Below are 15,486 nucleotides of genomic sequence, written 5' to 3' on the forward strand. Positions count from 1 at the left end.
CCGCACCATTCGCAGCTGAAGATATCTGCATCGGCTTCATTCGCAGCTGGAGATGCCTGCCTCCGCTCCATTCATAGCTGAAGATATCTGCCTTCGCTTCGCTCAGCTGCTGTTCCGTGGGCGGGGGGGGGGGGGGAGGGTGATAGGAACGACCACCCTTCCCAAGGACCGAAGAATATGGGAAAATTTGTCTGTCCCATAAAATACGGGACGATCAAACGAACTTACACAATTCGCCCCTCCCTCACATCTTCCCAGATCAACACCACACTAGAGATAGGGTAGAATTAGATCCACCACACTATAGAGGTAGTGTACACTAGAAATAGCTATTCCTGGTGCGGTGTTGCCTGGCTCCGCGCCTGCAATTACCGTATGGACAAGTGAGAGCATTTGTCCTGGACCCCGTGATTTTGGCCCCCTCAAAATTTAAACAACATACATTGACTAACCAAAAATCTTTAACCCATTCATCGGGGTGGGGGGGGGGGGCTTTCACATCGAAGTCGGGGCCCCTCACTTGAGCGACTTTTAATGTGCCAATCCAGCAGAGCTAACATTCGAACGCGATTGGGACTTTGCTAATTTGCTAAACAGCCTCTGACAATGCCAATGTCAGTTCCCTCGAAGGTGCTATTTATGTCAACACGGGGTTTATAACGCATTTAGTTGATGGCGGGCGACACACACACAAAAAGAAAAGCCAAGTGAGATTGTGTGTTTCTGGCGTGGAAGATGGCATGTATTCCAGCTGGAAAGGGTGCCAAAGAAACAAACCCCAAAAAAAAACTTCTAAATCACAATGTTCCCGATCACGTGACGTGCAGCGAGGCTGATCTTGGCACCAAGATGGTGGCGATGTTGTTAATTAATGATCCGGCGGCGCGGAAATGCGACTCCTATTGTAGGGAGTCTGCGCACCCGAGATAATAATAATTATTATTAGACATTGGATGCTATTCGTGGAATCGGAAAATAGGGATAAGTGCGTTTTTTTTTTCCTTAATGTAGATGCTGATCAATTTAGGAGCGTCTTGGTGTCAATACTATGCATGCGTAAAGCCGCATACCAGTCATTTTTTATACATGCACAGGGCCGTCTTAAGAGCATCATGATCCCCCGGGTCAAGTGATTTTTCTTGGACCCTACCAGGCAAATTCCCAACAATTTCAACCACATTTTTTTTGTGAGGCCCCTATTCTCTTGAGGCCCCCGGGCTGTGCTCGGGTGGGCTCATGCCTTAAGACGGCTCTGTACATGCATACAATCCATATGTATACCAGTTGTAAGCCGATCCCGCTTATAACGTTTCCCTGCTTAGTACGACTCATTTTCCTTTTCCCAACTCAAATTGAATGTCATTAAAATTTCCCGTTTAAAGCGTTTCCCGCTTATAATGTTTTAAAAAAAAACCCTCATGTAAAAGCACTGTAAGCGGGAAAAAACCACTAGAACCACCCGTAACATATACGCCCAACCTATGGGCCCACGGGCCACAAGTGGCCCTTGGAGTCATCTGATATGGCCTAAAACCAAATTTTGTAAAAATCAACCAAGTGATGACACATTAACAGATCACTTTAGTCAGTATTTCCCAACCGCCGGGCCCTGATATGGTGTTCACCGTTGTGCACGACCGAGCCTTCCATTCACAAAAAAGAAAAACCGGGCCGCGGGATTCCAAACGTTGAAAAAACCCCTAACTTGAGCCACCTGCGACACATTTACAGCAGTTCCACTTCACTTTAGTGACCCGCAGCATATTCCCAGATCATTGAGTGACCTACGGATCACTTAAGAGACTCACGGCACACTTACAGATTACCCTTGACATATTTACAGAGCACTGACTCGCATCTAATCCCACCCCGAAATGTGAGAAAATGACAGGGAAAAATATGGCCAAATCTATTGTTCTATATTACTTTGGTCCCCCTCCGCCCGAAAGAAATTTCTGGCTGCGGGCCTGGGCCATAGATTATGGGAGTGCCGGCTGATGACACGTTCTTCTGTAAAATGTATATTAATTAAGAACGTTCTTAATACACACTGCAATGTGTGGAGGAGCTCCGTCTTGCATAAAGATTGTGTCTGCAAGGCACAGCGACGTGCGTGCAGAACCGGAGAACAATTTCGTTCTGTACAGGGCCGCAACTAGATGCTTGGTAACTCGGGGCAAGCGCGCATTTTGACGCCCCCCTTGTAATGTTGAAGGAGAGGGTTCAGAATGATGCCCTGGTTCCGTAACAGCAATGCATATCGCTTCCCGGTGATGATCGAACATGTCGCTGGACCTGTAGGACGTAACTCCTCGTAGAAGTAGGGACCGAGATGATGCAGTAAATCCACACCATACCGTCAGTTTTGGTGAATGCAACGGAACCTCTTAGATAGCGTGCGGATTTTCTGGTTCCCAAATTGTGAGTATTGACTGCACCATCCAAGTGAAAATGCGCTTCGTCTGTCCAGAGGATATTCCAAGGTCATTCTGAATCGACCTCGACGCGAGCTGGAAACTGCAGTGAGAACCGGAGTCGAGCGTCATAATCATGTGGAAGCACAAGTGAAAGTTTGTAATATCAGAGGATATTCCGCATGATCTTATGGACAGTTGAACGTGGCCTGTCCAACGCCTGTTCTGCACGCCTGACACTATCACGTGCATTTGAAGCTCTGTGCCCTCTTCCACAGGAAGCGAAACCTTCTTGTACTGCGTCTATAGACACCTTCCTCTTCCAGGACGAACAGCCAACGAACGATTCTGTGGTTTCAAATTTCGTTATCATACTCCGAAGGTTTTTAACATTCATTGGACCTTTCCAAGTCCGATATTTCCGTAGAGCAGTTGCTGCGCAATTGCAGTTTTGGTAAAACAATTTGACCGAAAAGGGCGCGATCTCGTAAACTTACCGTCATTGTGAGCAGCAAACACATTGAGAAACAAGATCTCCGCGAATGCTTCTAGGTTTTATAACAGCTGCTGCGTGGCATCACATAAATTTACATGTTTATTACAGGTATTAAAAGTGAAACGCCCTCTGATGGTGACATATGCAACTAACCCCCTCCCCCCCGAAACAAATTCCCATCACTTCATGAAGTCCTCCGCAAAATTTCACACTTTTCTGATGACTGTTTTTCGCCTGTAGGCTACTTTAAAATAGGGTCTTTTAATTATGGACGCCCCGTATAACTGAAATGATCTGCAGATATACCGGAGATCACACTTACGTGATCCGTAAATCTACTGCGGGCCACTTAAGTGATCTGTAAATGTGCCGTTTAGTTCATTTTTATAAATTTAGGTTAGACGTCGCGGGCCAAATGTCCGATACTCCCTCGTGATCACTCAACTTGTATTCATTTCCTTATTTATATTCCAATAGCTTATTATATTTTTAATTTATTAATATTAATTTGCGCTTTGTTTTCTTCATCAACTAGGAACGGGGAGCTTCGGCCGCGTGTGCTTGTGCAGATACAAGTCAGGGAACAGAGCGTTTTACGCCATGAAGATCCTCGAAATCAGGGACGTCCTGCAGCTCAAGCAAGTCGACCACGTCAAGAACGAGAAATCCATCCTAACCCAAGTCCAACATCCATTTGTAATCGAATTGTGAGTACAAAACACGCTGCTCTCGAACACACGCACTAACCATTTTCCCCCCTATACAGTTTAACGTTTAACGAGCAAAACAATTTGAAGAAATTTTGACTCGCTTAACGAGCGATGATTCTCATTTGAGAGCAAAAATTTTACGCTTTGTTAGTTTAGTTTCACTTTTATAGCCACTACCGAGAAGGTGGATTTACGCTTTCGTCCACACGCGTGGTGTGGAATTGTGGGTAATATTCTCCCTTACAGTCTCCTCTCAGCATGCTTCACTCGAAAAATGAACACGCGTCACTTTCTTTATCTCTTGTACACTGGTGAAATAAATTAAGAGAATTTGCATATATTTTATCGAATTTCATGAAAAGAACTGAACTGAATGTAAAACCACTGCTTCTAGACAAGAATGCAAATCTTGTACGTCAAATACGTAAGCGTACACCTGTGTGTAGGCGGAGCCAGTAGAGAAACAGGCTTTGTAAGCGCGCGTAAGTTAAGACGCATTTTCGCTAGCACACCTCGGCGAATTTCTTGCTGTTATTTTGCAGCAATCGGTTAATTTCAAATTGTAACAGTAAAAATGAGTAACCACCTACGTTTAGATGATGGAATGAGGTGGCGAATTGTGAGGAGGCTAGAAGCAGGCCAATCTCAAGTCCAGATTTGTAGAGAGTTCAATTTAACGCCCAGCGTCGTCTTATGGAAACAGTTCCAGGATACCGGATACATCGAGAGAAAGCCTGGGCAAGGTCGTCCAAGAGCCACGACGGCCAGAGAAGATCGCCATTTGTCGATTATAGCGATGCGTAACAGGAGTGCTACAGCTTCTCAGCTCTCTCGTGACTCGTATGCAGCCACAGGAACCCGTGTATCAAGGGTGACTGTTTCCAAAAGACTTCATGAGAGAGGGTTGTTTGCAAGAAGACCTGTTGTTTGCGTCCCGCTCACTTCTACGGACAGGAGAATCCGTTTATCATGGTGCAGAGAGCATAGAGATTGGAGTATGGATCAATGGGCGACCGTTCTCTTCACTGATGAGTCCCGGTTCAGCCTAAGCACCGATTCTAGCCTTATGTTCATATGGAGAGAACCAGGGACCCGCTACCCCGAAATCGACCATTATGGCGGAGGAGGTTTAATGGTCTGGGCAGGCATCATGTTGGATGACCGCACACCTCTCCATGTCTTTGAAAGAGGCACTGTGACTGGTGTGAGGTATAGGGATGAGGTCTTGGAGCCCTATGTTCGCCTTTTCAGGAGTGCAGTTGGCATTTTAATGGACGATAACGCGAGGCCACATAGAGCTCTTCTGCTCGACGATTTTCTAGAGAGTGAGGATATCCGCCGGATGGATTGGCCAGCCAGATCTCCAGACCTTAACCCTATAGAGCATGTCTGGGACGCTCTGGGGAGGGCAATTGCAACTCGCAACCCCCCTCCGGGAACCATCCAGGGAATGAAAACAGCGTTGCTGAACGAGTGGGACCAATTGCCACAGGAAATGATAAACTGCCTTATTTCAAGTATGAAATCACGCTGCGAGACCTATATATCTGTAAGAGGGGAATCATACCCCCTATTAACCCATTTTTTTGTTTATTCTGCAACCGCTGTTTCATACCTTCCGACTCCAACGAGTGTTACGCACGATCATGCGTGTGTATTACAATTATTGAATGGTTATTTGTTTTGTATTGTATAAATGTACGTACATATCAAATTTCATTAAAATCGGTACAGTAGTTCTAGAGATAATCGACCAAGTCTGCAAATTCTCTTAATTTCTTACACCAGTGTGGTTTAGAATATTTACTGATATGATGATGTTTGTCAGTGAATCTGCACTTTAATAATAATAAAAGAAAAGAAAATTGACTTTCGATGACAAAATTGACATTACAATGCGAAACTAAATAGTCCTTTTGGAAGACCGTGGGGGGACTGCAGGTGCATGGGGATGACATTGAATTAACTAGTGGAAGAACGTGGTTGGGAGTTGACCGTAGATGAACTGATGGATCTCCTTTCGCACACGCAACAGCAAAGGTTTATGGTCGGCCGTCTCGTCTGAAGAAGACAGAAGTGAGAAGTTCCCTCACTTGGAGAGATAATAGCGTAGAATGTGTGGCAATCTGTGCAAAATTTTGTAGATAAACAAGAACCGATCAGATAAAGCTGTAGCAAAGCGAGCAATCAATCTGTCCAACTATATACCGTGCGATTTCCCATTTCCGAGAAATCCTGAAAAAAGGGAGGCAAAAGAAAGTGTCTCATTGGATAGGTTCCTTTTTCAAATTCACACAAAAATAATAAGTTTACAAACAACAGAGAGTCCGTAAATCGTCCCAAACTATCTCTCTCTCATACAAGATTCATCGAAAGACTGGTTATTTGTGGAGATGAAGATTACAAGGAAGAAAATTCATCACTGCCCCCACGGGGACTCGAATCCCGGTCTCTCGCTTGCCGGACGAGTGCTCTACCATCTAAGTTATGGAAGCAGATAGAATATAGTCCTCCTACCACGAGATGAGATTTGGCTACGGCACGTCATGTCACGTGAAACGATTCTATTTTATCCTAGAAGGACATGCCAATCGTGGGAGCTCAGTCACTGATGAAATTTTCTCGATGTGCAATCGTTTTACCAAAAAAAAATTGAATAAAATCACCCGACGTGACGTGACATGACGCAGCGAAAATTCATCTCGTGGTCGGCGGACTATATGGAGCGTATATACTGTATATGTTGAAAGGCACCGTACATGGACGTCGTCAACTAATAGCTCGTGAATGACAAAGGCCAACCAAATGGCCATTTGCATGTAGAATCTCCATCTCCACAAATAACCAGTCTTTCGATGAATCTTGTATTGACAAGTGGAGAGGACGTTTCTATATGCTATATCTCTCTTTCGTTATTTAGCGTTAATTAATTTGTAAACACATTATCGTATTGTATGTTTATTTATGGCGTTATTAAGTTTAAAAGGAAAACTTATTGCATTATATTTATTGTGACGTATTAATGATTGAATGCCGTTTTTATTAGTCATTTTTATGTGAATGAATGATATGATTGTGGAACGAATTAACTGAGTTTCTACTATTTCCTATGGGAAAGTTTGATTCGAATAACGATCACGTTGGCGGAACGAATTAAGCTCGTTAACTGAAGTTCCACTGTACATAAGTCAGTCTAAATTTTTCCAGATCCGCGCTCAAGCACCCACAGCACTCTTCCATCTCCGAAGCCACTGAGCCCAGAATGTCCTTCGTACGAAATTGTCCACCGCATCTTTCAGTTCAGATTTTTCCTAGTGTGTCTCTATTTTTTCAGACGCATCCAGACTTGTGTGGCCTTGTGTTTTCTCAATCTCTCTTTTCAGACGCATTCAGACTTGGTCTATGTGGTCCCAGTTTTTCTTTCGGACTTAGCCTCATGTCTCTCGATATTTTCTGATGCGTTCAAACTTGGATTTTTGTCTCTCAATTTTTTCAGACGCGTTCAGATAGCTTTTCATGACGTGAGCAAGGTTGCCATATTTAGGTGACTTCTGAAGGGGGTAGTGCACGTTATCCGTCGAATAAACGGATTGCTACCCTGTGTTCCGTTGCAAAAAATCATTTGTCCTGACGTGTACTATCGCCTGTCTCATTTTAGCGGTAGGGTTCTGGAACACACCGTATATATAAGACACGCATATTGATTTCGTGTCCGATTGGAGAACAGGTCCATGTGAAATTACTGTCATTGGTTTGATGGTTTAGAAAACAGACTGCTTTTCAATGTCTGATGTATATGTACATGAATTTCAGGTACTGGACGCACCACGACGAAGCTCACCTGTACATGCTGTTCGAGTACGCGTGCGGTGGGGAGGTCTTCACGTACTTGAGGAGCGCAGGACGCTTCCCAAGTTCGACTGCAAACTTCTACGCTTCGGAGATCGTGCTGGCGCTGGAATACCTCCACAAGCTTCACATCGCCTACAGGGATCTCAAGCCGGAGAACCTACTGCTGGACAGGGAGGGACACCTCAAGCTCACGGACTTTGGGTTCGCGAAGAAATTAACGGAGGATGGAAGGTGCTTATACGTCTTATTTTTTATCGTTTCTTTCAGACGCAGCTGTTTTAGCAGAGCCATCGAAAACTCACTACACGCAGTATTCATTCATGCTGTTTTTTCTCTCTTCACAGGTCGTGGACACTCTGCGGAACCCCAGAGTACTTGGCACCAGAGATTATACAGAGTAAAGGGCACAACAAGGCCGTCGACTGGTGGGCGTTAGGCATACTAATTTATGAGATGCTCGCAGGGTGAGTTCAAATTCTTTCGATTAAATAACTTCCCCCCCACACACGCGGATACTCGATCTCGAGTAACCTGGATACTGAATGACTTGAGTTGCCCGTTATCCCTCACACGGCGCTACTACAAACACTTCAAAACGCAAGAGACCGAGAGGAAATGGCACAGTTTTTAATTCACCCCCTTCACACGATCACAAAAGTTTTTGCCAATGCTACGTAGTGAGAACACAGATGAGAGAGATATTTGCTGAAAGCGTAACCATTTGTTGGTGCTGCGCAAATGATGACGTAAGGAGACATGCATTTATTACACTAAGACACGAGGAGACAACCTGCTACAAGAACGGTAAACGATTAACTAAATAAAAACTGGAAAATAAGAGAAGAACATCATCTATGTACGTGAGAAGGAGCACTGCAAATACAAAAAAAAAAAAAAAAACATTTAAGAATCGTACTGAAGTAGCGGGGGGACTATCTCGTGAAGTTACCAGCAACTGGTCGCGAAGGCATTCTCAGTCACCAATACTCTAATATTTTCTCCTGGATACCGAGTCATCTGGTATCTAGGCAATTTGAGTATCCCGTGCAAGGAAGGCCCAGAATAACACACGCAGCCATTTGCCTACTTACGAAAAGGTTCCGTTCCTAACACTAGTCAGCATGGCAGAAGCGTCAAGACTCGGAAGGTTGGGCAACCTTATTCTTTTCAAGTAGTAGTGAAATCGCCCCGAGTGGAAGGTCGCCATTTAGGTATCAAAATCGTGGCAGTGACTACGTCTTGCCAGTAGATCTGACAAATGTTTCACTAAATCTAGAATTTACGAAAACCACCACCATCACAACTTTTTCTGTTCGTCAATAAACAAAAGTTCGTAAATCGGGGCGCAGTTGTATCGGCAATAAAATAGTCAATGAAATTATGTATTGCTAGAGTATCTGTATTAACTTACTAAACGAATCGAAATTTTTCAGGTTCCCTCCTTTTTTCGATAACAATCCGTTTGGTATTTACGAGAAGATCTTGGCCGGGAAGATCGATTGGCCGAAACATATCGATCCTGTCGCAAAGTGAGTGTACCTCCCTATTAGCGTTCGAAACGAAAATTCGATCAGCTAATGATTTCATTGCAATGAAGTCGATCGTTACCCGTTGTTTATATAAAAACGTCATTTTCACTTCTTTTCTTTCAGAGATCTCATCAAGAAATTGCTAGTCCCTGACCGCACCAAACGTTTGGGTAACATGAAGGTAAGTAAGATTCGCATCCACACGTTCCACTAAAAAATTCAGTCTCCCAAATTTTTTTTTTTCCTTCGAAGAAAATCATCTTCAGAATTTTTTTTTTCGTCTCATCGAAGGCCCCCCCCCCCATCCAACTCAAGCGAATCCATAGGATCCTATGTCCTTACCCGTAGCATCTATCACATCCCTGGACCATTGCATCGCCCACTTTAGGAAACACTGCACCATTCTGCTAGAATCAGTTTTGACAGGCTCGTAAGGTAACCCATGCCCTCCATTGTTCTGTTAAGGTGTCCCCGAATAGCTTCATGGTGTATTTCACCGAAGCAGAATCATTTGAGATTTTGAAAGCATGAAAATGAAATTTAATGCCTCTGTATTGTCTCATAATATCCACCTGTATAAATCCACATAGTTTTGAAATTATGGACCCATAAATTACATTGAAGAACTTCCGCAGCAAGTATTTTGAAGCATTTTTTTTTGGAAGGCAAAACAGGGAGATGGATAACTTGAACTAGAAGAAAATTTTCGAAATATCTAGCGCCCATCAAAAAGAAAAGAAAACTATTCATTTCCAGCGCACGAAGTCGCCATATTGGTTACCTTGTCTACGGTTTGTATGTCCCTAACCAACGAGGGAAATATCACGTGATCCAAAAAGCCTCATTGTGCGTAATACTGTACTAGTAACATTAAAGAAGTGACAAACCATTGTAAATGCATATGCACGCCTGAAACGCATTGCTAGGGAACCACGGTAACCAAAGTAAACGTTCGGAAATTGATTGTTGAGGCCCAAAAACCATTGTTACTCGACAGTTTTATGCCCATTTGGGGCATTTGCCCTGCTGTGACGAACTTTTAAAGTAGCCTATCGTTCAAGTCGGGTCCGTTTGATATATATGCAAAATTTGGGGACGATCGATCTAAAATTGTAGATTTGTATAGCGAACATACACACACACACACACATAAAATCAATTTTATATATATAGATAGATGATATATTGGCTTTTTTTTTTAAGTCCTGAACAAAGCTGTATTAAATCTTGAGCCTCTTTGGTCCTGAATGTCAAGCATTACCCACAAACAAAATTCACGTTGGGTTCACAACACGTACACTCATATTCCAACACGCACCAATTCGTTAGAAGTTTCGCAGAGAAATATGGACGAGGCCCATGTGTGGTTAAGTAGTATTCATAAGATCAATAGCAGAAACCTCGACTTTACCCGGAAAAAGTGGTAATCGCACAAAGTATGACAGCTAGTCATGTCTAATCAGCATATCTGAACATCTTTCGCGGTTTTCTGACGAACAAAATCATGGTCACCGACTTAATGAATCGTGAGGGATGTGGTGCTCTTTTTACTTGTTTATAGCAGAGGATCAATAACCTATTGCTGTATATATAGGCGAATATTCCGATTAGAAACGTGTAACTTTGAAAAGTCGCAATACACTCTGAACTTTATCTATTTTTTTTTTTCCAGCACGGAGCAGAAGATGTCAAAAGGCACAGGTGGTTCAAGAACGTCGTATGGGAGGACGTGTATTACAAGAAACTACAGGTAAAAGCAATTTCGATTCGTTTGTATAAATACACTACGCCGTATATCGTAAAATAACAGAAGTGCCTCTGATTCGGCAATTTTATAAAATAAATACCAAATTTCCAAGGGATAGACCTCTAGAGCAGAGGCCTTCAATCTTTTTGCAGTCACGAGCGCTGCCTGTACCTACCCACCAAAAGAAGACCACCGTTATGGCAAGTTCGGCTGGCATACGAATGCATGAAATTAAGATGATTTCAATCCTCGAATGCAATGTGTGCGAGTTGTTTAATTGGAATTGTTGGATCAAGTGCTCGCGAGCACAAAATCAGACATGAGAATCGAGTTCTGTGGGTGGTCCAGGGAATACCGTTGTACTCGCGAGCACCGGATTGAAGATACCTGCTCTAGAGTCTAGAGAATGTCTGTTTTGGACGGACGGAGGGGGTGATCATTACTGTGTTCGCGATGGCAAAAATGCTAGAGGATGAGAAAGTCGTCAATTATTTGCTTCGCATTCTGTTTTTGGAATCCCCCCAAATTCCAAAATCAAAGACGCCAGCGAAGGAATACGTTAACGTCCTTGCACCGAGTCGGTTCTTTGTCTGAAATGGATAGAATAGGTCGGATATTAAGTCTTCAATCGTCGTAGTGCAAAAATTAATTACCAAAAATACAGTATGACCCATCCCAGCTTCATCGAACGTGTGGGTTATACACTATCTGTAATAGTGGTTCCTAACCTATAATACAGTAAAACTGTATATGGGTTGGAACATTCTTTGTACGTAAAAATGAACAGTAATACCGGAAAAACGATTAAAATTTAAAAAAAAAAAAGTGCAAAAAAATCAGTTATCAACCCTTTAACCAGCACTAACGAGATATCTCGCTTCCTCAAATGATTATGCTATGCTGCTTAAAAAGGGTAAACCATATTTACCGGGTTAGCTAGCATCCTACGCAATTTTAAGGGTACAAACACTTCTCGCGCATTTCCAGGGATATGATATAACTATCCTACCATTTTATGGGGTGCACACAACTATCACTCTTCTCTAGAATTTAAGCAAGCTCCTCCTACGCATTTCCATAATTTGAACGAGCCTCCTACTTAATTCTAGAGAGTGCCCCCTACGCATTTGTAGAATTTTAACAAGCCCTGTACGCATGTCTAGTGAGCTTCCATTGAATTTCTATAATTTGAGAGTGTCTCCTACGCATTTCTAAAATTTAAGCGCATTTGTAGAATTTAGGCTAGCCTCCTAAGTTTTCTATAATTTGAACGAGCCTAATACGCATTTCTGGAATTTGGACAAGCCTCCTACGCATTTTTAGCGAGTCCCTCTTGCGCATTTCTATAATTTGAGCGTGCCTTCTACGCATTTCTAAAATTAGTGCGAGCTCCTATGCATTTCTATAATTTGATCGATCCTCCTACGCATTTCTAGGATTTTAGCAAGCCCTTTACGCATTTCTAGTGAGCTTCCATTGAGTTTATATAATTTGAGAGTCTCTCCTACGCATTTCTAGAATTTAAGCGTGCCTCCTACGCATTTCTAGAATTTATGCTAGCCCCCCTACGCTTTTCTATAATTTGAGTGAACGCGATACGCATTTTTAGCGAGCACCTCTTGCGCATTTCTATAATTTCAGTGTGCCCCTCACGCATTTCTAGAACTTAGGCGGCCTCCAATGCATTTTTTGAATTTAAGCGAGCCTTCCGTGGATTTATAAGAGCCTACTCTTATAGAAGCATTTTTAGAACGCACAACTCCCGCGCATTTCTAGCGATGCGTAAACCCCCCCCCCCCCGAAAAGATTTTTTTATGAATCCTCCGGTGCATATCAAATGATGCACACAATGCTCATGCATTTAGTGACGCGTGGACCTCCTACGCATGTCAAGATACACGTATTTTCCCACGCATCTCTGGGAATGAGCGAACCTCCCACGCATTTCGGAGGTACTCGCCCAAATGCGCATTTGTAGGGGATGCACAAGCCTCTAAAGCAGTGATTCCCAACGTGGGAGATGGAATGTTCCAGGGGGACGGTAGAAGCTACGGATGTAACATAGGATTCTATGGGTTAGATTGCGTTGGGCAACGCAATCTAACCCATAGAATCCTACCGCCAACAATCAACCCGTAACTTCTACCGCCCCCCCTGGAACATTCCATCGCCCACGTTGGGAATCACTGCTCTGAAGCATTTTTAGGGAATCGACGCATTGCTCTCTGACGTTTCTAGGGATGCGAAGGCAGCCCACGCTACACATTTCCTGGGGTTGCTCGCGCCTTTTAAAAATTTTCCGAGGGGGGGGGGGTACTTGGAGCATGGGAAGTTTGGTAGCCACTGCGCTATAGAGTCCAGTTCTTTCTCAGTTTAATTCCTTGTGTATTTATGTTGTATATTTCTTCCATTCTTTGGTGGTGGTGTCATGTCATTCTTATACGTGTTTCTTTTGTTTTCTGTTTCTTTCTTCTCCTTTGCTCACCCCCCGGCGGTGCGCCTTATAGCCCCCGATAAAGCCCAAAGTAAGTTACGCAGGGGACACGAGAAACTTCGAAGACTACCCGGAGCAAGACGACAAGAAGAGGAGGTCCTTGTCTCCGTACCTCATACCGCTCAACGACGACGGCGAGTACATTGACAACTTCAAGGACTTCTGAAATCCTCGCTAAACCAATAGAAAAAAAAGTACATACGATTTATATATATATATATATAAGGTACTCTATGTATCAGTGAATGTGCAATTTACGGTGACCACCACTATAGCAAGGGTGCTCAACCTTCAGGAGAGTGCGGGCCACTTCATTGTTTCGAAAACTTTTCGCGGGCCACTTTATTTTACAGGTCTTCTTAAGTGATCAGGAACAGCGCCGCAGGTCACTTGAGTGATGTATGAATGTGCTGCAGACAGCTTAAGTGCTCAGAGAGAAAATGTCTGGTCTTTCTCGTGATCTGGAATTGTGCCGCAGGCCACTCAAGTGGTCTGGGAATGCACCATGGGTGGAGATACGGGGCGGGGGCAGGGGGGGGGGTAATGCCCTCTCCCCAGCGTCCAAGGTGGAGTCGACTGATTTAATGTATATATGTATATAAGAATTGACATCATCATCGTGCCCCCCCTCAAACTTCCAGGTCTATCTCCGCCTATGGAATGCACCACGGGCCGCTTGAGTGATCTATGAATGTGCCGCAAGCCACTCGAATGATCTGCGAATATGTCACACCCCCACCCCCCTCAAGTGATGTAGAACTGCACCGCTGGTCACGCGATCTGAAAATGTGCAGATTGGCTTTCTTTTACAAGGTGTTTGATGTCGCGGACCGCATCAGATGGTTCCTAGGGCTTCATTTGGCTCTAAAGCATAGGAGTTGGAACCTAGGGGATGGGGAAATTCGAGCCCGTCGCCCCTCCTCCCAATAATTTGTGAAAAAACAATGCAATGCACCATGGCCCCCACAAGGGGTGGGCTGACAAGGCTCCAGCCCTGGGGCCCGGGAGGATTTTAATTATTTTTTTTGTTTTGTTTTTTCACGCCATAAATTCATCATAAAGGGGGGCCCCGTGAAAGTCTGGTCAGGGGTCCCCGTAAAAGATCCCAGCCTAGGGGCCCTGCTTCAGGATGTGGGGGCCATGCAATGCACCCTCTTCCTGCTTACGCGACCGGCAACTTTGAGCAGCCGCACCTGCGGCTTAACTATCGCTTAAGTATATGATATGTGAATGTACCACGGGTCGCCTAAATGCTCTGAAATTTTGCTGACGGGGGAGGGGTGGGGGAATCGGAGTTTTGCTGAAAATGAAAGGGGGTCAAAAATGGCTAAAAATTTGCTGACGTGTAATACTTGAACGCCCCCCGCCCCAAGCACATGCTGAAGCGTTGTGCGATTTCGTACCGTTGTGTTAGAAGGCGATTTCAGAGCCCTCTGGAGTTTGATTGCGGTGGCCCTGATACTAAAAAGTGGCCAATAATTGTTTTTTGGCATTGCTGATGAAAATTCGGCACTTTTATTTTAATATTAGTAACTGTTTTCATCAAAAACGGGGGTTGCACAACCTCCGGCCGACAAAAGTTGTTCCGGTGGGAAAGTATCAATATATATGCAACACGATAAAAACACCTGGGCTGACCATATCTCCTTCATAAAAAATACGGGATAGCGCTAAAAAAAAAATGGACGAATTGCCATCTACAGGTAAAAACTTGTCAAGGGCACAAACGCAAGAAAAGTTGTGATTTACTGCCAAAAAAAAACTGTCAAAGGCAAGAAAAGTTGCCACATATGGCCAAAAAAAATTGACAAAGGTAAGTAACGGTTCCAACCGAAAAAACTTGTCAAAGCTAAGTAAAGTCGCCAATTGCATCCAAAAAAAAAAAAAAAATGTTAAATGCGAGTTGAAGAAGTTGCCAATTATTGCTGAAATGATGCAATTTTGGGAGATGAATGTATTTTATGATAGTAATTGACTATTATATAATCACAGTCATTATTATCATAATATAGTTTATCATAATCATGAAACTGAATTTGTTTCCCGATTTCAAAAATTCAACTAAGCCTCGTTAAAAATAAGCGGAAAAAAACGGGACATTTTACAAAAAAAAGGGTTGGGGCAGCCAAAATTACGGGAATATCCCGGAAAATACGGATCATATGGTTAGTCTTTATTTCGAAGATTCTGGCGAGCGAGTTTCAGAAATACCGCATATCCAGCCAACGAACTGAAAAGGTTGTG

At 43.6% G+C, this 15,486-nt stretch overlaps 1 protein-coding gene across 2 annotated transcripts in view; it reads left to right on the forward strand.

Annotated features, from left to right (window-relative positions):
* Positions 1–15,486, forward strand: part of Pka-C3 (Protein kinase, cAMP-dependent, catalytic subunit 3) — a 43,660-nt gene that overhangs the window by 26,276 nt on the left and 1,898 nt on the right. Inside the window, exons 2-8 of one of the 2 annotated variants that reach the window (XM_089248511.1) lie at positions 3,446–3,617; positions 7,434–7,703; positions 7,817–7,936; positions 8,906–9,001; positions 9,125–9,182; positions 10,674–10,751; positions 13,256–13,436. In XM_089248511.1, coding sequence (XP_089104637.1) covers positions 3,446–3,617; positions 7,434–7,703; positions 7,817–7,936; positions 8,906–9,001; positions 9,125–9,182; positions 10,674–10,751; positions 13,256–13,408 — 947 coding nt within the window. In that variant the 3' untranslated portion in view covers positions 13,409–13,436. The remainder of the gene's footprint in view (positions 1–3,445; positions 3,618–7,433; positions 7,704–7,816; positions 7,937–8,905; positions 9,002–9,124; positions 9,183–10,673; positions 10,752–13,255; positions 13,437–15,486) is intronic. The other variant, XM_089248512.1, reaches the window with a different exon arrangement.

The sequence above is a fragment of the Pholcus phalangioides genome, unplaced genomic scaffold (genome assembly GCF_987345545.1).
Source record: "Pholcus phalangioides strain wild (caught in Gottingen) unplaced genomic scaffold, Ppha-v1.0 ptg000020l_1, whole genome shotgun sequence".
Lineage (NCBI taxonomy): Eukaryota > Metazoa > Arthropoda > Arachnida > Araneae > Pholcidae > Pholcus > Pholcus phalangioides.